This window comes from Cornus florida, unplaced genomic scaffold (assembly GCF_030987335.1).
Source record: "Cornus florida cultivar Cherokee Brave unplaced genomic scaffold, ASM3098733v1 CherokeeBrave_3.0.0_Hap2_Chr07, whole genome shotgun sequence".
NCBI lineage: Eukaryota > Viridiplantae > Streptophyta > Magnoliopsida > Cornales > Cornaceae > Cornus > Cornus florida.
Window position 1 is genome coordinate 85,175,076 of NW_026775577.1, and position 23,732 is coordinate 85,198,807.

At 37.1% G+C, this 23,732-nt stretch overlaps 1 protein-coding gene across 2 annotated transcripts in view; it reads left to right on the top strand.

The window, feature by feature from the left end:
• LOC132267379 (uncharacterized) overlaps nt 1–23,072 on the top strand; it is a 79,627-nt gene extending 56,555 nt beyond the window's left edge. Inside the window, exons 11-15 of one of the 2 annotated variants that reach the window (XM_059768545.1) lie at nt 4,780–4,845; nt 4,938–5,025; nt 8,523–8,583; nt 20,942–21,005; nt 22,561–23,072. In XM_059768545.1, coding sequence (XP_059624528.1) covers nt 4,780–4,845; nt 4,938–5,025; nt 8,523–8,583; nt 20,942–21,005; nt 22,561–22,692 — 411 coding nt within the window. In that variant the 3' untranslated portion in view covers nt 22,693–23,072. The remainder of the gene's footprint in view (nt 1–4,779; nt 4,846–4,937; nt 5,026–8,522; nt 8,584–20,941; nt 21,006–22,560) is intronic. The other variant, XM_059768546.1, reaches the window with a different exon arrangement.
• The last annotated feature ends 660 nt before the right edge of the window (nt 23,073–23,732 follow it).

Genomic DNA, 23,732 nt, shown 5'->3' on the forward strand with positions numbered 1-23,732 from the left:
TGATTGAAGAATGCTTTATTGGACCCCATACATCTGAATGAATCAAATGAAAAGGACTAGAGACACGATTATTAACCCTAGACTTGAAAGACACGCTATGGTGTTTGCTAAGTTAACAAACTTCACATGACAAGGACTTCAAATGACTAAGACTAGGAACTTGACGCTGTAAAACTTGAAGTGACAGGTGACCAAGACAACAGTGCCACTGGAATAGAGACAGAGAAGACTGAAGAACCATAGGATAAGGTGCAAAATCAAAGTAATATAAGCCACCAGCTTCATGCCCTGTACCAATCTTCTTCTTTGTCTTGAGATCCTAAAACACATAAGAAGTAGGATAAAATGTAACAGAGCACTGGAGAGATTTAGTAAGCTTACTGATAGACATTAAATTAAAGGGAAACTGAGGAACATATAAAACAGACGAGAGAGACAAGGAATCACTAAGTTGAGTTGTCCCCAAACCTGAAACCTTAGCAAGAGTAACACTTTGACAAGGAGGTACATAATTAAAGTTAGATAGAAGAGAAGAACATCCAGTCATATGATCGGATGCTCCAGTGTCTATGATCCAAGGATTGCGAGTGGAAGACAACAGACATGTGGGTGCAGTACCTGACTGGGCAAAAGTAGCCATGGAAGATGAATTGGATGCTTGTTGATAAGACAAAAATTGAGTATACTCATCACGTGGAACAATGACCATATCTGATTCAGCTACGTGGTAAGATCCAGAAGAAACATCATTCTTAGAGGGAACTTGATTTGCATAACTAGATGGTTTGCCATGAAGGTCCCAACAAAAATTCACAGTATGATTAGAAAGGCCACAATGAGTACATTTTCGTGATTCCCTGCCACAGCCACGTCCTCCCGGTGAATCATGACCACCATGTGTGGAGCGTCCCCCACGACCTCCACTGTAAGCATTATGTTCACCCTTTGAAACTACCAATGCTGAACACTCACCACTCTGCCCATTATTCAAATTTGAGGTGCCACTTGCAAGTTTAGCTCGCTGAAGTCGAGAAAACACATCAGCAAGAGATGGAAGTGTGGGACTGCCCAAAATCTGTGCACGAATAGGCTCATATGCTGACGACAAACCAGTAAGAAAACGGACAACATTAAAGTCCTCGCGTTGTTGTTGCATACTTCGAACATCAGAAGTAATGGGCTGATACATATTCAACTCCTCACAGACTCCCATAACTTTTGAATAATACTCTTCTATACTGTGATTACCCTATTCAAGATTGAAGTATTGCTTACAGAGCTCATATACACGGGTGATATTACCTGTCCTAGAATACAATTGCTTCAACCTCTCCCATATCTCCTTGGCAGTATCCAAATAAAGTAATGTTGAACTTATTTGGGGTTCAATATTGGTTAACATCACAGAGATGATCCGAGCATCTTCCTTTTCCCATGCATCAAAAGAAGCATCAATTTACTTTGGTTTATCTTTAGTCGGATGACTACCAAGACCTTTACCTTTTAGAAAAATTGCAACAGATTTAGCCCACAATATGTAATTCTTCCCATTGAATTTAACAAAAGTCATGGGAGAATCAAAAACTGATGTGGGAGAAAGCAAATCTAAATTGGACGACATGTTGAACCCACCAAAAAAAAAAAAAAAAAGGCAGAATCTGTATTTTGGCCGGACCTAGAAAATGGGCCGAATCTGGGCAAACGGGCCGGATCTGGGCAAACGGGCCGGATCTAGGCAAAATGGTTGGGTCTGGTCAAATGGGTCGGGTCTCTGCTATCCCGGTTTTAGTAAACCAGGGTTGGAATAGCATAACCGTGTAGCCAAACACTATTCTTCTTCTTCACAGATGCCAGGGAACAACATAGCGGAGGCGACGGCGATCCAATCACAAGCAACGGCCGAATCATCAATTCGTGGTTCTTTTTGGCCGGAAGTTGCAGAGGTTCTGATTCAGTGTTGGAATATTGTTCTTCGAATTATTCGATATCTCAAGTAGGCTCCAGGTTTCGGGTTGCTATATAAATCTGTTGAAAAAAGTAGTTATTTAGCTCTGAGATATTGCTGGATCCTTAGGGATTTTCTAGCTATAAATAGTTAATTATGTACAAAATAGGAGAGTTGACTTTAGATTAGAATGAGTAGTTATTTTTGTTTCCTTTTCTTACACTATGTATCACCTATTAATATAGGTTCTGTATAATTCTTTGATATACGAGAAATATACAAAAAAATAATTCTCTCGTAATATTTTTTCTTCTCGTTTTTATGGTATCAGAGCTGGAACTTAATCTCCACTCTTACAGAAACTCTTTTTCTTCTTCCAGCCGTCCTTCACCATGTCAGAAATTTCATCTGATTCCACTTCTTCCACTGCCCCATCAAAAACTCCTGCAACCCATGCTTCCAACTCTGATTCACACTTTGTCCAAATCACCAATATTCGATTGAATGGTGATAACTTCTTGCGTTGGCCTCAGTCTGTCCAGATGTACATCCGTGGACGGGGAAAGATTGGTTACCTGACAGGAGATAAGAAGGCACCACAAAAAGAAGACTCGGCGTATTCAATCTGGGATGCGGAAAATTCCATGGTCATGACTTGGCTCGTAAATTCCATGGAGGAAGATATCAGCTGCAATTACATGTGCTATCCGACAGCCAAGGAACTTTGGAACAATGTTAATCAGATGTATTTTGATCTAGGAAATCAGTCCCAAATCTTTCAGTTGACACTAAAACTTGGTAAAATCCGACAAGGAGAGGACAACGTCACCATGTATTTCAATTCTTTGAAGCGGCTATGGCAGGATTTGGACCTTTTCAATGACTATGAGTGGAAATCGCCAGAAGATTGTAATCATAACAAAAGGATGGTGGAGAATAATCGAATTTACAAGTTTATTGCAGGTCTACACGTTGAATTCGACGAAGTTAGGGGAGGAATAATTGGCCAACAGCCTTTGCCCTCAATTAGTGAAGTCTTCGCTGAAGTTAGACGTGAAGAAAGCCGCAGAAATGTCATGCTCGGAAAAAAGGTAGCTGCTGCATCTGTCGAGAATTCAGCCTTGGTTGCATTTGATGCAAGTGCGAACAAGGTATTTGCCACCAATCAGAGAGGGCAGGATGAGAGGCCTCGGGTGTGGTGTGATTTCTGTAATAGGCCACGTCATACCCGAGAAACCTGCTGGAAAATCCATGGAAAGCCAGCTGGAAAAGCAGCAAGCTGGGCGACAGATCTAATCGTTCATTCCCTTCGGCAAACAAAGCTGAAACATGTCCCTTCTCCAAGGAGCAGATGGATCATCTTCTCAAATTGCTAAAGTCCAATTCTTCACTAGGTACTCCTAGTGGTTCCCTTGCTCAAACAGGTAGAAATCCTAATGCTTTATCCTATAGCCTAGACTTTGCACCATGGATTATTGACTCTGGGGCGTCTGATCATATGACGTGTCTTTCTCAACTTAACCTCACCTCTGCAAATAACGACAGTAGATGTTGGCGAGCTCGTGACAACCAAAGCGGCAATGAGGCTTCAGATCTGACGATGATGAACGAGGCTTCAGATCTGACGACGATGAACGAGGAGCTCTTAATCCTGCTGGCGACGACGAATGAGGCAGAGACACCAACACCACAATCGCAATTCCGATCTTATACAAGAACAACACAATTACAGTTTTCCACACCCATGAATTTGTATAGCTCTGATACCATATTCAAAATCATGAGAGAGAGAGAGTGACTACAGACTTCTATGTATTGTGTATTTCATATATCTCTTAACCCTAAGCCTACATAGGCTTATATAAAGATACAACACTAACCTAATAACACAAGGGCCCTACCAACTATATGTAATTACATAATGACCCAACATAAGTATATATATATATAAACATTCTAACAAAACTAATGTTGTTTGGTAGGATGGAATACTGCCAACTCCGGAATACATGTCATATGGAAGAAAAGAAAACCAATGGCAAGTTGGTACCTACTCTATTAACAAGAAAGCAGCTTTGAATAAGTTTGAGCGAAGTGCAGCATCCAAAAGAGGAGGATGCTTATTGCCTCTGCATAAAAAACATGAAATCGCCTACAGAAGCTTTACTTTTCTTACCATTTATGTTTACATTCCTTGGCTATATTATAAATAAATCCAAATAGATTTTACATTGCCCAGTGGCCCTAGATTGTTGTTTTTTTTGTTTTTGGGTTTGTTTGGGAGTCACTGGGTTATGCCACGTTTTACCAGAGGCTTGATTGAGGCTTAGGTTGTATGGTGGGGACCCAAGCTCGTGACTCTTGGAGGGTTCCTCCGTTTTGTGCGTTTGGTAGTGTCTATAGCTTGAAAGAAATAGGAGATCCTTTGAAGGAAAGGAAAATCATATGGGTTGTTGAAGTTCTCCATTCTTAGTACTCTTTTTTGTTGGGTCCTAGGGAGAAATTGTAAATCCTTGGATTAGCTTGTAGAGTTTTTGGATTTGTTGAGGGTTTAGAGGCCCTATTCGGCCTTGTGTTGTTTTTGAGGGATGCATTCCCCTTTTGAACGCTTTTGATGAATTCTTACTTGTCAAAAAAAAAAAAAAAAACATTAGTGCTTTCTGATTCGTGAGAATTGGTTTGTCCTTAGATTTCTTAAAATAAAGACTTTTCTTTTAATATGAATATTCCTATTCCTGAGAAACTAGTAGATAATCCACATATAAAGTATGTACTCTCTTAGATTTCTCTCTACGCTGTTGTACAAGAAAATATGATATTTATTTTCTCTGCAGATCTCTCAACGTATTATCAGTAGAATTCCTTATGTGGCACATGAAAAGAATCGGCATGAACAAGATGTATGGACCCCTTTTTTTCTATTTCCTTCTTCTTGGGCTGTATGGATTCTAGTTGAAGTTTTGATAGGACTCACTTTTTAGTTGTTTTTCAGATCACAGAAAGGTGTATTAGACAGATGGGGAGAACATTTCAGGATGTGATTTCAGATTGGATTACAAAGTTGAACAACAGAGAAATTGGTAATTTAATGGGTCCTTTTCCTACAAGTTGATACTTGAAAATGGATTTATTATATTTTAATGGGTTCTTTTTGTACAAGTTTATACTTGAGCCCAAAGGAACTGTTAGAAATTGATTAGGAATGTTTTGGATGAGTTATGGGAGGTTTAGAAACCTTTTTGGAGTTGAAAACGTGTATTTGCACAGTAGATTGACTGTTCGATTGATCAACAGCTTCTGCTGACTGCACAGAGCCTGACTTCCGACACTTTACTGAGGAGTCAAACGGACTTAAAATTAAGCATATAATATTTTGTCAGAAAGTTTATCAAGTTTAGTTTCTGAATATATAAAGCCCATAACAAAATTGAAAATAGTTTGTTTCTGGTGAATTTTTGAAGACACACGTCACTTTTCAAAACTTGAAATCTTCACTAAAACTAACATTAAGTGCTTAAAATGTCTTTTCATGCATCAAAACATGTATGCATTGTGCCCTAAAATGGACTATGACAAAAATACATGATTGTTAGACCTTATTGGTGAGTTAGTTATTAGACCTAAAAATACATGATTATGTACTCTTGGACACGAGTACCACCAGAAACATACTTTTGAAAACCTAATCACAGGCTAAAGTTAAAATACTGGCTTTTGTTATGAAATTTGCCTACACCACACACACACACACACACACAGATACATCTATACATAGATATACTTGTATATATACATATATAAAGATATGTACATACTTACATAAATATTTCTACACATGCATAAATATATGTACATATATATATATGTATAGTGTTAGGAATTTATCCGCCCAAGATCTCACAACAAATATGCAATGGCAACAAAGGAAAAATATGATGGAAATCACACACACAACAAAGAACAAGATTTACGTGGTTCGGCAAATGCCCATGTCCACGGGGAAGAACAACTAATTTATTTTAAGAAGAGCTGAAGATTACAACACTCAACAGGTTACCAAGAGGTATTCTACACTCACTCACTAGAAGAAGACACTCTTCAAAAGGAATACACTCACTCTTGGCCCTCACTAACCTCTCTTTTTTCTCTATCTCTTTCTCTCTTTTCTTCACTATCTCTCTCTCTCTCTCTCTCTCTCTTCTTCACTCTCTATTCTCTTCACACTGTTCAGTTTTCACTATATTTCTTCACACTTTCTCTGTTTACTATGCCTATATTTATAGGCAAGTTATAACCTTCTTTGGCATTACTTCTCTCTTACTTTTCTTAACCTTTACATTTTCTTCATTCAGGCACTGAGCCACTTTATAATCATACTTTGACCAAGCATTTCCTTTTGACCACAACATACACCTCACTGCTGTATACACTGCACCACCTTGCCACAGACATTCCTTTCCTCCATTTAGTAACACACGTCAATGAAACATTGAATTTCTGCCACCTAGGGTAAGAAAATCCGGGAGGGAATTTAATTCCCCTTTGATTTGATGTTCTCCATGTCGAAACTTAACAAATAGAACATGGCTTACATTTCATGCATATACCCGTTCCAGCACCAAGAAAGTATGATTATGAATGACCTGGCACATCACCACCTTGCCACAAACATTGCTTTTCTCCACTCAGTAACACACACATCAATGAGCCAATGAATTTGAGCCACTTCGACATATAAACATATAGACATATTTGTGAATAAGCAACTTATTAGATGGATGTTGTTGATCACATTCTCTGTTTTATGCTTTCACCTTTTTTTGCAACAAATTTATGTTACCAAACATATTTTTTATTTTCTTTTGTAGCCATAAAAAACAAAACACTGCTTCAATTTTATGAAGAAAGAAAACAGTAAAAGAAAGTGGTTGCCAAATGAGTCCTTAGCGCAAAGCAATGAATGCTTTAGTCCATTTTTATGAAATCCTGTAGCATCTGGAATAATCTGTAATGAAAAACAAATTTATTAACAAAATCATCAGTAGTTTAATTAATCAATAAAGAACAAAACGGGAGAAGGAAAAAGAAAAAGAAAAAAAAAAACTACGCCTTGTGTGTACCCTTTGTATATACCATCAATCAGGCGCATCAATCCTATTCTTAATTGGAACTCAGCCAAGTCTTGTCCTTACCAATGAACTTGTCACAAATTTGCCACTCTTTTCTTATAGCACCACACTTAATTTTTTGTTGTTTTTTTTATATTATCTTCTTCCTGTCACTTTCTTTTTCTTTTTCTTTTTTGTCAAAATTTTCAATCACATTCCTCCACCCCACCTTGTTAAAATAAGTATTAGTCCTATTATTGCTTTCAATTTCTTCAACACAAATATCTCCCAGACTGCCATTTGAAACTTTCCCTTTTAGGTAAACTGGTTGGTCTTTCATTCACTTTCCATCTAATGATTAAATTTAATCAATAATCATTAATCATTGAACACATCAAATATGCAGCTGTAAACTTCAGATTGCAAAAGCTCTCAGAATATTATTGAACATGCAAGTGGTAGTAGTTATCAAGGTATAGGATTCACCTAATTTGATGAATGTGCATGAACATGAATCCTAGTTTGGTGAGTGTTGCAATTACCTTTCGATCCAAACTTTGAATTCCAGTTCACCCCCTGGAAAGAACCAACTCAAATAACTACTCTAACTAACTTTTGAAACTAGAAATCAAAAGTTGAAACAAAATACAAACTCCAGGTGTTGACTGAAATTTGCCAACGTAAATTAGTTGGCTCAAATTAATAAAATGGTAATGGTTTACATTAAATGGAGTTTGAAGGACATAAAGCTTGGTTAGGTCTCTTGAATTGTGATATTCAATGGTAGTAGGACATATATATAAACAGGGGGTTTTTGCTTCAAAAAATAGAAAGGGACAACCTTGTCCATGGAAAAGAGGGGGGGGGAGGGGGGGGGTGGTTTGGGGGGGACCAGCAATTTGTACCTCTACGAAAAGTTTCAAACTTTCAAATATGAGCATTTTCGCAGTAAGCTTTGTTGGGCCAAAATTTCTGCTACCTAAAAGAATTGTTTTCTTACCTAATGGATTTAGAAGAGTTTTCAAATTTAAAACACTTTCAGCTTGTTGAGCAGAAACACTAGAAATGCTCTAAATAGAATTGAAGAGTGTAGTTATTGTATTCCTCACTTATTCACAAGTGAAACTAACTGATATGGCATCAACAGTCAACCTATAGTACTTCTGGGCATTTTGTGTTTCTTTTCTCTAAATGTGCAAGCCTTTAATGATGCTCTCTCAGCTCATTTTCTTTGGGCAAATCTTTTACAGCTCGTTCATTGAAACTGAGCATTGCATTTCATAAAGCCTAAAATATAAAAAGAAATGTTATATTAGTCGTTCCTCTTGATTCAAGATAGCTTCCTTGAAGTGCGTCACCTAACTCAAATGTCTTTTCTCTCTTTTTTTTCTTTAGAATGACTAGGCGTTCACCTGCATTGTGTAGTTCTTTTATTTACTTATGTTTTTTTTTTTTTTTTTCCTTTGTAGATCGAACAAGGATGCCATTGAATCATGCTGAGATGATAACTGCTGACACACATATTTGCATGTAAGTTTTATAACTAATGTTTCAGCACCAAATTTTAAATTGCAGCTCTTTTTTATTTTATTTCTGAATGTGGCCTGATTAAAATTGTTGTCCTAGCTGGGTCCTTTTAGTCTTCCATCATCTTCTTCCTCCAAGTGTGTTGCTGGACAAGATTCTTCAACATCAAACTGATTAGCTTTAGTCCTTATCACCCCACCTGAAACATCTTGAATTTTGGGTTGCAGCTTTAGGCTCCTTTTTCTTTACCATCACTTGAACGATTAGTGTTCCATCAAAGCCTTAGCTTTTAGAACAAATGTTTCCCTAGTACAAGGTGCACCTTGACTTCCTTGAGGACTTTGCTGCTTCTCAAGTGAGTGAAAAGAACATTACGAGCTGCTCATGAATGTTATGCTTTAATTGTCACGCCCTGAATTCTAGGAACCCGGTGCATGAGAAAATGATCCTTCCTTAAGGCCTATGTCCAAATGTCTCACCTAAGTCACATTCATGCATGCCCAAGAGACTTGAAACCGAGTCTAATCAACTCTAAACAATATCATGGCATGGTTAAGTGATCCACAAAATGAGTACGTGTAAATTAAGCAATGAGAGGGAAATGAAATCATAACATGGAAATGGCCCACAAGACCTCATTACATGATTTCATAAATAAGTCACTGTGGAAAGATCTAGGTCGAATTGGAAGGATTTTTTAGGAATTATCTATAGTTAGATAGTTGACTTTTTTAAATTTTAAATAAGTAGTTCCTATATTATAGGAATTATGATCTGTATATATCTTTTCCTTAGAATTTGTTATACACTTCTATATATATAAATAGGCCTATAAACTAACGATGAAGATTGAAAGAGAGAGAGAGATGGAGGTTGTGTTTCTTGTATTGAAGCCTAGAACAAAAGAAGCCTGGTGAGATAAATTAATTTCCCAACTAGACGTCGATATCTGCCATGGTCGTCAAATAAATCACCCTCATCAGGCAAGAGTTTTATATTTGGATCCATAGGAGTAGCAGGACGACTACCTAACATACCCGTTTCTCTCAAGAAGTCCAGCATATATTTCCTTTGAGATAAGCTTATACCTTCCTTGTATCTGGCAAACTTAATACCCAAAAAACATTTGAGTTTACCCAAGTCTTTAGTGTGGAACTGATTTTGTATAAACAACTTCAACCTAGCAATGCCATCATAATCATCACTTTTGATAACAATATCATCTACATACACCACAAGAAATATAAAACCAGTTCTGGTGTGTTGGTGAATACCGAATGATCTGTCTGACATTTTTTAAGACCAAAGACAAGTGCTGCCTCAGAATTTTCCAAACCAAGCCCTTGGAGATTGTTTCAATCCATACAGGCCTTCTTAAGGCGACATATAGCATGACGAGACTCCCCCTGAGCAACAAAGCCAGGTGGTTGCTCCACATAAATCTCTTCAAGTAAATCAGCATGAAAGAAGGCATTTTTCACATCTAATTGGAACAATGGCCAGTTACAACGAGCCCCCTCTAGCTTATCACTTACAGGATTAGTTTCTTCTGGCAGTTGGTTTTTCCAGACCTCATCTATCAAGTTGGTGGATGTTTGAATCAGCTTCTGTTGCTACTTGGCACAAGGATGTTCCCATTTCATTGCAGTGCCCACTAATATACACCAAGTATCTACTCCAATAGCCGCATCTTTTGGCAGATTCAGAGTAGAAGTACCATCTATCCAAGCCACTTTGAATGGTTGTGGACGTGGTTGTATCGAAGGCTTGAGGCACTCAATTGTGGCTACGGACACAACATTCATGCAACTTCATCCATTTCCACGATGAACTTGCATCTGAAAATTAGATGTCTGCTGCCCATCTTTGCCACCAACTTTAGGGTCTTCAAGGATGCGAGTCACAACGGAGATGGAGGCAACATTCTCTCCAACTTCCTTCAGATGATCAGTGTTGCAAGTCTCATCAAGCAGGTTCTCACGAACTTTTCTAGCCATTGTACTCTTTCCTTCAGAATGAGCCATATAATAGAAAGATGCATTTGATCCACCATTTGGCAGCATTGTTGTTGTCGTTGTGCTGCACGTTCCATCACTTGACTTCTTTGGAATATCTCCAGCGGCATCATGTGGCTCATGATGATTCACCTCTGAAGTATTTCTTGGAAACGCCAACATGGGATGTAGTGGTGGATCAGCCTTCAAACTACACCATTGCTAAGGGTTTAAAGGCTGTTGCTGCTGCCACTTTCTGCCATCATTAGTACTAAATGCAGTTTCTTGTTCAAGGGCTACTGATTTGTTTAAAGGCTGCGAAATTCGAGCTCCTATCTCACAATAATGCAATTTACCACAATAATGCAATTTCACCATAATTGATGCAATTTACCAAAATTTTGCAATTTGACCCAATCCCCCCAACTATGCAAGACTGCAAGTGGACCCCACTTCACCTAACATGTGCCAAGTCAAGGCTTGAGCTCTAGAATCCTCTTTAAAATGCTTCTGCCACTGTCCTCTACTTGCTGCCACTGTTCTATACCACATCTCTATACTAGGAATAGATAAAGGCTCACTTCCAGTCAAACATTGGGAGTTCTCCTAACATCTACCTGCCTTGAAGCTAATGATTGCAAGGTGCTTGTGACTAAAATAACAGCAAGAATTCAGCACTGGACAAGCAGACAACTCTCCTATGCAGGCTGACTTCAATTAATTGTCTCATATGTAGCATCCAGCAGTTCTGGTCCAGTCACTTCATCCTACCAAGGCAGGTCATCTCAGAATTGAATTTTACTTTCAGATCCTTCCTATAGTCTGGCACTGAGTTGAAAAAAAGGAGGGGCAAAAGTTGCTTGGGATAAGCTATGCAGACCTAAATCTGAAAGAGGTCTTGGCATTGCAAACCTCTGTGCTTTAAAATATGGCATCCATTACTAGGTTTCTATGGCTTCTGTCGCTGAATAACCCACAGAGTCTATGGTGTTAAATGGGTGCATACATTCCTTATTAAAAATAAGAGTCTCTGGTCGGTGAAAATACCTCAAAGATGCTCGTGGAGATGGAGAAAGATGCTTCAACTGAGACATAATGCTGCAAAGCTGATCAAGTACAGAGTGGGCAGTGGGAGGAAAATACACTATTGTTATGATAATTGGTCTCCATCAGGTCAATTCTATCACATCTTCAAGGTCTCTACAATTCTATCTTCTTTAATACCATAGCATGCCACCTTGGACCAATATGCTACAGGATTTCGAGGGGATAACCAAACTGAGTACATACCATCCTATGAAAGGTTTTAAAAATGGAATGAACTCCATCTATGGTTTTCATAAGATAAAGCCAAGTATATCGACTAAAGTCATCAACAAACACAACAAAGTAACGAAGTAGTAGATTCAGACATCAGAATGAACAAACTGCAAATGAGCTGTACTTTTGTTGATACTAGTGGAATAAGAAACACGACATGGTTTGCCAAGAACGCATGTTTCATAATTTAACTCAAAAGATTCAACAGAAACAAACTAGGGAAGCACATGCTTCAAAACAGGAAGAGGTAAATGACCTAGTCTATTATGCCACCGCATTAACTGATCTTTATTGAAATTACTATTCCTAACAATAGATCAATTTGCAGCATAATAAGAAGTTGGCCTCGCGTTTAGTAAATACAAGCCATTAACCTCATGTCCACTTGCATTCGTCTTCCCCATGTCCAAGTCCTGAAACACATAGTGATATGGAAAAAAGGTTACACTACAATTCTAGCCTTTTATGTGACTGGCAGAGAAACAGTGCTCTTCCCCACAATGGAGGCGAAGGTGCCATCAGCCACTTTAACCTTATCCTTACCAGAATATAAACTGTACGAAGAAATATCAAATGCCATACCACAATCAATGATCTAGGGTGGCCCACCAGATAATGTGGAAACCTGATGTGTTGAATGAGAGGTACCTGTCTGAGCGAAGTTAGAGGTGGAAATGGAGGAATGTTATGCTAGTAAATGTCGGAGGGCATCAAGTTCAACCCCGGACAAAGAACTCGGTGGCCCTAAGTAGACATGACCAGTAGAAGCAGTCTCACGCTTTGCAGTATGTGTCGAAGATAACCCCCTAAATGGATCAGGCCTTGGCCTAGCATTCGCATAAGCAGGAGCTGGAGTAGGGTGACCGTGTAGATTCCAGCTTATTTCCTTAGTGTGGCGCGTACGCCCACAGTGATCACACCTCAACTTGCTCTTATCATCCTGCGTCCCTCCTTTTAGAGGATTGGGCTTGTTCCATTGTTGTGTGCTCAGACAATGGTACTTCTGGCTCAGGCTTATCGTATACAGGTGCAGACATAGCCTTCATTCTACTCTCCTCAGCCTGGATATACGAAAACACATCTCTAACAAAAGTAGGGGCTGGATACCTGCCTAACAATTCTACCCTGGCATGCTCGTATCTCAGATGCAGACCACCCAAGAACTCACAGATTCGATAACTTTCTACCATCGCACGAAATGCTTTAACATCAGCTTCACACACAAGTATATAGTCTTGGTAGTGATCTAACTCTTCCCATTTACCACGTAGAGTGTGGTAATATGAAACAAGAGTTTGGTCTTCCCGCTTGAATCTTGAAATCTGTTGTTGGAGTTCATAAAGTTTTACAAAATTACCAACCGAGGAATACGTCTCTTCCACAGCTGTCCATAGCTCTTTAGTTGTTTTCACAAACAAAAACCCTTTGTTGATCTGTGGCTGCATTGACTGCAACAACCACGTTATAACTAGTGCATCATTTGAACTCCACTCTTTGAATTCAGGATCGCTCTTGGAGGGATATGTGACAGTTCCTTCGATATGGTCGATCATCCTACGATCAGTGATATGTATACAAGCTAATTGAACCCACTCCATATAGTTCGTCTCATCCAGCCTAACAGTCATAATACAAATGCCTGGATGGTGATCACTACTACCTCCCAATACTGGAGTTAGATTAGGAGAAGACCCAGCTTCTTTAGAAGTCATCTCTAAGCTGGACATTTTGTCAAACAGTTTCTGGGTATACAATCCTCAGAAACAAAAGCAACAACAAAATACATAGAGAACCGCCTCTCTAACTCACAAACTTCAACTAGAAAGATTATTGTCTTCTGAGATGCCAAAAAAAATAACCAAATAGTCACCACACAAACCCTAGAAAGCAACAAAGTATACCATACCAGAATCGCGAACGACGCAGAAAAAGCCGTTGTTGTAGAACCTCGTGAACACGAAAAAAACTCCAATCAAAATTGCAATAGATCAAACAAATCCCATATTGAAATCTCTAGTTGGATCTACAGTACATGTGGATGTGATTAACACTACTTCCTTGCAAACAAATCCCATCTTAGAATCTCTTCAAAAACCTTCACACCCACTAGGGTTTACACAAACTTGCCCTATGGTTTTAATTACACACCTAGAGCTTTACAAACCATGTTGTGATACCATGTTGACTTTAAGAGAGAATCAAATCAAAGAATAAAGTATAAAAAGACGAAAAGGAGAAGAAAGAGGATGAGAGGAAAAGAGAGAGAGATGGGGAAAGAGAGAAAAGAATGAAAGAATACTTTCATCCTTCCACCGCATTCTATTTATAATAACAAGCCCCAACATTATATAAGTAATAACAAATAAGTCCCTGATAACACAAATGAACACGAGCATACTCAAACTCGTCGTTCAACCCAACAAGAAATTAAAACACCCTATTCTTCTCCACAATCCCTCATATTAAACCACATCATTTGGATCCTTCCAAGAGCGGAAGGAATTATAATATGACATCTCTTCCCATATAGCACGAAGCTTGGCAATGTAACCCAAAACTGTCGAGTCACCCTTAGTAATCCTAGTGATTTCTCAGCCCAACTCAAAAATTCTTGCATTATTCTGCCTCTGAGAATAAGTGTGTTGTACCGAATCCCAAATCTTCTTGGCAATCTTCATAAACAAATAGCTAACAGTTATGTGTGGCTACATTGAATTGACTAGTCAAGACATAACCATGGCGTTATTTGCAAACCATTGTGGATATGCCTTCTTTGACTGAACTATCGAGGACATTGAATCTGTCACATGACAATAAACAACTCCAAAAAAGGCCACAAATTCTGTTAACTATTCAAAGGTTCTCCTTAAACCATAAATGTGAGTTGTGCGTAGCGGAATGGTTGTGGAATATAATATAGATAATTAACCTAGAAGGATGGTGAATAGATATAATTTGCTCCTTTATCCAATTTTTACTTATTTTAATTTTACCTAAATAAAACTAAATTCAAACCACAAAGCAAAAATAAAGTGCAAGTAAAGTAAATAAGGTTTGAGAGATGACACCAGGATTTTTAGCGAGGAAACCCCAATTGGTATAATAGATCAATTGTTGCGGGAAAAACCTCGTTGGACTGTACTGTCCAGAGAAAATCGATCCACTATGCTTGAAGCAAAGTACACCGAACTTTGACTCAAGCTCATACCCTATCGTTCTACCAAAAACCAATCATTGACATTCCCTGGCTTTGCGACTCCCCCGTCCAACAACTCTCGACCTCAGGCTTACTCTTGATCTCTGTAGAAGAGTTGCAGGCAGATCAAACAACACTCCACGAATGTTTTGACCCCTTCAAAGTGTGATCGCTTCACTCCTTTTCTTCAAGATTTGAATTTAATGAAGAATGAATGATTCTGCTTTTCGGAATTTCTGAATCTTCAATTATGCTTCAATTCCGCTGCGTACAAACTCAACAAGGATGGTGAATAGATATAACTTGCTCCTTTATCCAATTTTTACTTATTTTAATTTTACCGAAATAAAAACTAAATTCAAACCACAAAGCAAAAATAAAGTGCAAGTAAAGTAAATAAGGTTTGAGAGATGACACCAGGATTTTTAGCGAGGAAACCCCAATTGGTAGAATAGACCAATTGTTATGGGAAAAATCTCGTTGGACTGTGCAATCCAGAGAAAAAACGATCCACTATGTTTGAAGCAAAGTACACCAAACTTAGACTCAGGCTTACACCTTATCGTTCTACCAAAAACCAATTGCTGACAATCCCTAACTTTGCGACTTCCCTGTCCAACAGTTCTATACCTCAGACTTACTCTTGATCTCTGTAGAAGAGTTGCAGGTAGATCAAACAACACTCCACGAATGCTTTGACCCCTTCGAAGTGTGATCACGTCACCCCTTTTCTTCTAGATCTGAATTTGATGAAGAATGAATGAATTATACTTTTCTGAATCTCTAAATCTTCAATTATGCTTCAATTCCGATGAGATAGAGAACGACACTCCTAAATCACTCTTGTGTTTTTGTGTGTGCTCGCAAAAATAAAATCAGTAAAATTAGATTGATTTTCTGAATAAATTCTCTCTCAAAAGATGGCTCTCAATTAGATCTGAATTTTATATGCAAAAGCCGTGAAATCCTAATTGAGAAGGCATGTTTTTATAGACTTTTGAAAACTTAGATATGCCTAAAAAATAAGTTAAATTAGTGCATGGGTTTTAGAAGTCAGTCTGCTCCAAAAATGAATCAAAACGGATAAGGAAACTAAAGTTACCTAACATGCTCAGCAGTCTTGAACCAGTACTGGATTTGGCTACCAAGTCAAGATGGACAGAACCTAATCCGACGTACTTCGGCTACCGGTTCCCAATGGACAGAAGAAAAATTGTTATTTGGCTACCGGTACTAGATTTGGCTACAAGTACCAAACGGACAGAATGTAAATTTCCTACCAATATTAGATTTGGCTACCAGAACCAAAAGGACATAATGTAAATTTCCTACACACTTCAAACTTCTAAGGCTTCTAAGTATTCTCACTCACTCACATACCTTTCTAAAGCATTGTTCTCATCATCCCGGGGTGTAGTAAATCATGAACATTTGAACTTCTTCAAATCCGCATCCGATCTTCAATCTTGAATTTTTGAATTGAAAAATTATAACTCGATTGAACTTGTTTTGACAACGAAATTAGCCAATATACAAAATATATATTTTTCACAATCTCTCCCTTTAGCAATTTCGTGACAAAACCCTAAAAACAATATGTAATCTACGCAAGCAAAAAAAGCAAATTACAATGATTGTCAAAAACCAATAAAAGCGGAACTTTTCTTGAACCACATGAAGCTTCAACACTTGTAGTATCTCCAACCTGTAATCTGCACATCAGCTCAACAAAACTACTCGTGAAGCTTAATCAAGATAGATAAACAATCAACATATATCAATATGTGAATATCAATATATATATATATCTCCCCCTCAATTCTAGAAACTCTCCCCCTCAAATATGCACACTTCTTCCCCTTTTTGTTACAAATAGACAAATAAAGCTCAATAAAGAAGGAAAATAAATAATGTGGGTGAATTAACAAGAAGAGAGATCAAAACTATCATCCATGCATAAGATATAGCAATAAGTATAAAAACATGATGATATATAGTAGCAATGGAATCAAAGACAAATATCCAAGATAACACATGTTCCATCCACAAGATAAATAAGACCAATCATGCTCAAAATCACACACATGATATCTCCATCAAATCAAAAACAAAAATTCCTAATAAAAACTAACAGGAAAATCTTTTTGGATTATTTTTATTTTTATTTTTATGATATTTGAACAAAAATAATGAGATAGCAATTTCTATGAATTTCAAGCATACATGAGATCCAAAAATTTCTGAAGAATTTAAAAACACGAAATTTTTAGACACCACAAATTATTTAATCAAATCAATTCTCAAGCATGCAATCACAACATGCAATTCAACTTGCAATATTTATAACAATTTAGAAATTTGCCTAACAAGTTCACATGTGTGTGTGTGCAATTTAATCTCATCAAATTTCAATCTAATCACATTGACCAACTGTCTAAATCATATTGATTGAAAAGTATCAAGATAAAATTGTTTTGAGCAAATTTTACTAAGCAATGTGGCTTTGACTCTAAAGAGTAGACAACAATTCCTTATTTCGACTTGTCTCCTCCTTTCTTTTTACTCAATTAGCTCATCTTCAAAGTCTAGTAGGAGCTTTCGAACTAGTCTCAATAGGTAGCCTTTTCCTTAGCAAAGATTTTTAGCATTCTTTTGATTTTTTTCTTTTCTTTTCATGCTGAAATTTCATCATTTTTTTTTAAAATACAATAACCTTTATAACTTTTATGAGCAATATGACCTAGTCAACTTCACAATGATTTTCAATTAAATTTTCTCAGAGTTGGACTAGTGCACATGAAAAATATGAACTCAAGAGACTCATCTCTAAAAAGAAATAAACAAAGCAAATTGTCTTTCAACATATAGATTACACATCAATAATCTTTTCATCAAATAATCATGTGTCCCCAATTTGCATTCAAAAATAATTAATTCAAAAGAAATAATTATCACTCATGCATTGACAAGAAAAATATGATCATCACTTTCTCATTAAAACAAAACAACAAAACAAAACCCAAATCCTAAACTACAAGATATGGTGCAATGGAAACAAGATATTCATCAAAGCATAGTCCATGACCATAAAACCTTTGCACCCAATGACCAATTGGAAATAAATTCCATGGCATTAATAGGCACATACAACCTCAAATCCTCTTTATTCACCCAAATAGCTTTCACCTTCAACTTTTGAAGAGATTTTTTAGGAACATCAAAAACATTCTTTTTCTTGTGTGAATTCCTTTTAGCACGAAAATTTTTAGGTTTATTTCAATTATTTTGCTTTCTTGCATGAAACCTATTTTGCAAAGGAATTATAACCATGAAAATCAGAACAAAAATTATCCCTTCTTTTCTTGTAACAATAGTGTTGAGTATGTCCAGTTCTACCACAATAAGAACAATAAAGTACCTTGGACAAATTCTTAGCATGCATAGTGTTACACCCCGCCTATGGAGATTGTGCCATGCAGGCGACACGCAGACGCTGAGGAAGACGCTGCATGGCAACTGCATGGCGAGTGGAGTTTCTAGAGTCTTCCGGAGTTGTCTAGAGTTGTGTGGAAGATTCTAGATATGTGTAGTATGTTCTAGAGTTCTCCAAAATTGTGTGGAGTAGTATGGAGAGTTCTAAAATATTGTAGATACTTGTGGATAAGTATGGAAGTGTGAAGAAGGTGGGAGAAGATTCTAGAGAATCGATCTCCACCATTGGTTAAAATGCATCCTAGCCATCCATTAGGGATGGGGATGCCTATAAATAGGAGTAGGACTTCATTTTGTATCCAACAAGTCCTAGAGTGAGTCTTGAGAGCCTTGTAGAGAGTTTGAGTGCTAGCCTTGTACAAAGCATTCTTTGAAGTAATAGAAGTGTTCTTTCCTTGCCAACTTAAGTGCCTTAGTGTGTGTGAGTGTGCAAGCCAAGTGAGGAGAGGACGAGGGCCACTACAACACTAGTAAGCGCACGAGGGGAGTGTGTTAGCTAAAGTGTGCACGGGAGTTAGGCTGACCAAGTACTTACGAGAGTGGAAGCAACGTCTTAGTGCCGCACGAGAGCAGCTAGAGTGGTGCTGAAACTCTAAGCCCGTGACAATAGGCTCAACAAAAAGCTTAGGCTTAACAATAGGCACATTCAAGCTCATGGGTTTAACAAAAACAATTTGACCCTTCCTATTAGATGAAACCTCATTAAAACCTAATCCAATTTTATCACTTGCTTACCAATACTAATCATCTTATCAAGCTTAATCTGTCCGGAAGTAAAAGCAATCAATTTTTCTTGTGACTTTTTCAATTCAAGCTCAAGAAAATTAAATTTTGTAATAAAAGATTCTCTAGCAGAATTAGCTTGACTTACCTCGCTCTCGAGAATTTTTATTATACCTTGAAGATGTTGAATTTCAACTTTGTTCTCCTCAAACAATTTCTGTTTTTGGTCATTCTCCTTTTTCAAGGTATCATTCTCCTTTTTCATCAGCTCTAGTTCCTCAGACTGCATCTAACTAGCCTTTAACATTGCCTAAAAAAATTTCAATGTATTGCTTTCACTTGGTTTTTCATAAATTTTCTTATCATCCGAATCATAAGAACCAACCTTGCTCAATGTCCCAAATTTGGTAGAATCTCCTACACAAAAATAAGAATTATTAGCAGTATCATTATCAACATGAGCAAGAAAAGCACTAAAAGCATCTTTCTTACTTTTTTTATTTTTGAATTTAAAAGAGTCTCCTTTACTACAATTTTTATTCTTTCTATTTTTAAGGAGTCTTCCATATCTTTTAGATAAAAGAAAAAGTTCTTCATCAGAGCTTAAACCATCAAAAACAAAATCCAATTCACCTTATTCATAGGATTTTCCATCATGAATTTTTGAAAACAAAAATAATTTTATTTTTCAAAAACAAAACTTCCAGAAGGATCAAACCATATAAAATGGCTCCTCACACCATAAACAATAACAATGTCTCCTCAAACCATTCCCAAAAATCCCAAATACAGACGTTTTAAGTAGCGCTGCCCGCTTGCATATAGCCTTGACAACCGCTTCCTCAATATCTGGATCCTCTCTGTAGATTCACAAGATTTTACCCACGCCCTTCTAGGTGTCGGAGACTAACTATACCAATTTACCCAACCCTAGAAGAGTAAAAAAGAACTTGTAAAACATTAAAAATACCTACTTTCGATAACAAAATAGCAACACACACTATCATGTGCAAGCAATGTCACTGGATGTCGCAAACAACCTAAGGCGGCTGTCATACAAGCCGCAAGGCTACTGGAGGGTGTGGAAATGTGTTGGCTATGATACCAAGAAGAAATACAAAAAGAAGAAAAAGAAGAGAGAATTGTGTAAAGACTTGAATGAGATAAATCACTCATTCACAACTCTAGTATTTATAGATAAAAAGAGCACATGTTCATATTACAAGAAAGGGAATTAAATCAAATCACAACATATTCTTTGGCTAGATATGCCTAAATAAAGTCAGACTCCATAATTTGTGGCTATCAAATCTCTCTGCTAATATGGTAAGTCATTCCATAATTTGTGTCTATCATATCTCTGCTAACAGTTACAAATGTTCAATTTTTAAAAGGCATGAAAGACGTTAGATGATTGATGCTGATGTTTGGTAAAGTGTGCCATTTACAAGTTCTTTTCATTTGGCTTGTGATTGGGATCCCATATGATATGGACCGCCTATTTATCTTTGTTTTTGTTCTAGCTTTCTTACATTTATGCAATTTAATTAGTAGTTTTTGCCTTTTCGATACTGTTTGTTAATTATATATTCTAGTTTTATGTCCATTTGAATCTCACTTTGGAATTTGGATGCAGTGATTGTTATGACAAATTAGTCTCGTTCCTCTTGTACTGGTACCGGATTTCATTGCCAAAATATGTGCGTGTGTCCTACTTCAAACAGTTCTACTTGCTTTGTTTCTGATTTATGTACTGTTTGGCTTGTTCAATGTCCTTATTAATTACATTCTCAATCAAATGGTGCTTTCTAACTTTTTAATCCTACAAAATAGAACATAATGTCTCTAAATTATAAAATATAATGGACGGCTAACCCATAAATTCATGTAGAAAAGAGGGTAATATCTTGGAAACGGTGTTGGTGTGGAAGTCTCATCTTCCTGCTTGCCTTCTTATCTAATATTGTTTTTCACAACGGATTTTCCTAGATATTTTTAGGTCAAAAAGTATAAAAATTTATTAGATTTTACCGTAAGGTCTCCCACTTTCCGAGGCTTCAGTCACCTGCTCCCCTGTCATCAGGTCACCAACTTCCTTGACCTTCCAGCACTGGGCAAGCGTCAGCCCCCATACATGGTTTTACGACTTTGCTTAGACCTGTGTTTTTGGTAAACAGTCACCCAGGCATGGTCATTACGACCCACTTTGTGAGGGGGCACCCCTTCTTCCGCGGCGATTTTGCCAAGTTCATCGGAGAGAGTTGTCTCGTGCCCCTATTATGAGATTTTTTTATTTTTTTCCTTCCTGATTTTGGAAAACATAAAGATAAAGAAAATCTGAAGTCATCGAACAAAAAAGGTTGAACTAAATCACTGAAAGTATTTAATTTTTAAAATAATATCCTTCAGACCATTTTTTTTCCTGAATGGTGTTGATTTATAACGAGAAAGAGAAGAGAGTACAAGATTAATGAGGGCATACCCCCATAAAAAAAATTAAAAAAAGAAAAAGAAAAAAAAGGGCATTATGGAATAGAACCACTTCAAATAAATAGCCAAATCAAAACATGAAATAAAATAAAGGCCACCATGGAATAGAAACTACAAATACCTATCATGAAAAGTCTAGAGAGTTTAAATCTTGCAAACTCAAGCCAAGTAGCTTTGAACACTCCCATAAGCGTGATAAAGCCACCTCTCGAGAGGATTTCCTAGTCGCATCATGCAATGCAGCATTTCTTTCCTCCAAATAGCCCAAAAAATAATAGGCATTAAACATTGCAAGAATTTAGATTTCATAGAAAGAAGAACCTCCATTATGATCTAAGAACCATTTCACCAGTTGAAGCACATTAAGAAGTTGAGGAACATCTGCATTCATAAGATGAAAAATATTCTCCCAAACTTCTCTAACAAAAGAGCAGTTCCAAAACAAATCCAAACCCCATTGTTTGCACTCAAAAGGAGTCGAACCTTAAACTTAATGCTTCCTGAGGCACCCGAGCCAAGTGACTTATCCATTGAGCCAACCCCATGGGGTTAACATAGAATTGTTTATCTCATTTAATCTTCCTTGAATCTTAATCATTTAGTCTTTGACCTTACCTCAATCTTTTAGTAAAACAAATGATGTGTGGTGGTGATTATTGGTTGGTACTACATATAATCATATTGTGCAATATATTATTTTTAATTGTACATATTTTTTGTTATGCAATATATTATTTATTTAATTATTCATGTACATTGTTGTAGCTCCTGCCCCCAGATGCATCTCAGAGGGAAGATTGCTGGTATGGATATGCATGTCGGACGCAACACCACAGTGAAGAACATACTCGTAAAAGAAATCATGTTTGCCGTCCAACAAGGGGTCGCAACTTATAGTGATTATCCTTCTATTTTAGTTTTATGTTGTTGATCTGCTGAAGAATAACGTAAAATGATTGAGAACCATTTTTCTTTGGTACGAAGAATTAATGTTTATCTTTCGTTGTATGAAAAAAATAAAAATAAATAAATAAATAAATTTGGGGGGTGTTTCGGATAGGGGCACACCCACTCGGGGAAATAGACGCTCTCCCAACCGGGCCACTTATATGAGGACTTTTATTTTGTCTGTCCAATGACACAACTATTTTCCAGCTGATCCCCTCTCACTCCCCCCTATACATGCATAAAAACAGATGCACTAATATATATATTTACATGTAATCTATTATGCATCTGTGTAATATTCAAGCCAAATCTGTTGGTGATTCGATGCAGCTTTAAATTCTTGTTTTTCTTTGATGATCTAGATTTATGATGCCTTCAGAACTGTTTGGGTCATACCTAGGTAGCTAAATAATCTATTTCAACACTTTTTTTATTAGGGCTAAAATCATCCCCTTCCAAAAACTATCAACTAACTCCCTCAATTAAAGAAACTGTCATATTACCTCTTGACGGGAAACTAACAGGATCATATCACGTGCAACTGTTGTATTATTTTGCTGACCAAAATAATCTTGTAATTCGTAATGACGAAATTGCCCTTCTCACACTATAATGTCTGTTTAACAAAATATTACTAATATACTATCAAGGGCATTATTGTTATTTTGCAACAACGGTTCCATCACGGAAATGGTGGTAACGTGATAGTTTTTGCTAGTTTAGATGGTTGTTTGATAATTGAGGGGGTTATATGGCGTTTTTAAAAACAAGAGGGGTTTTGTGATTTTAGCCTAAAAAGTTAAACCAAACCTACAAACTCAATTCTTTGTTCTTTTTCTTTTTTTTGGTAAGTAAAAAAAATTTTACAAAAGCGTTCAAAAGGGGAGCGAAACCTTAAAAATATACACAAGGCCACAAAGGACCTTTAGGCCTTCAAAGAAGCCAAAAAATTGACAATTTCGTCTAAAGATCTATGATCTCTCCCATAA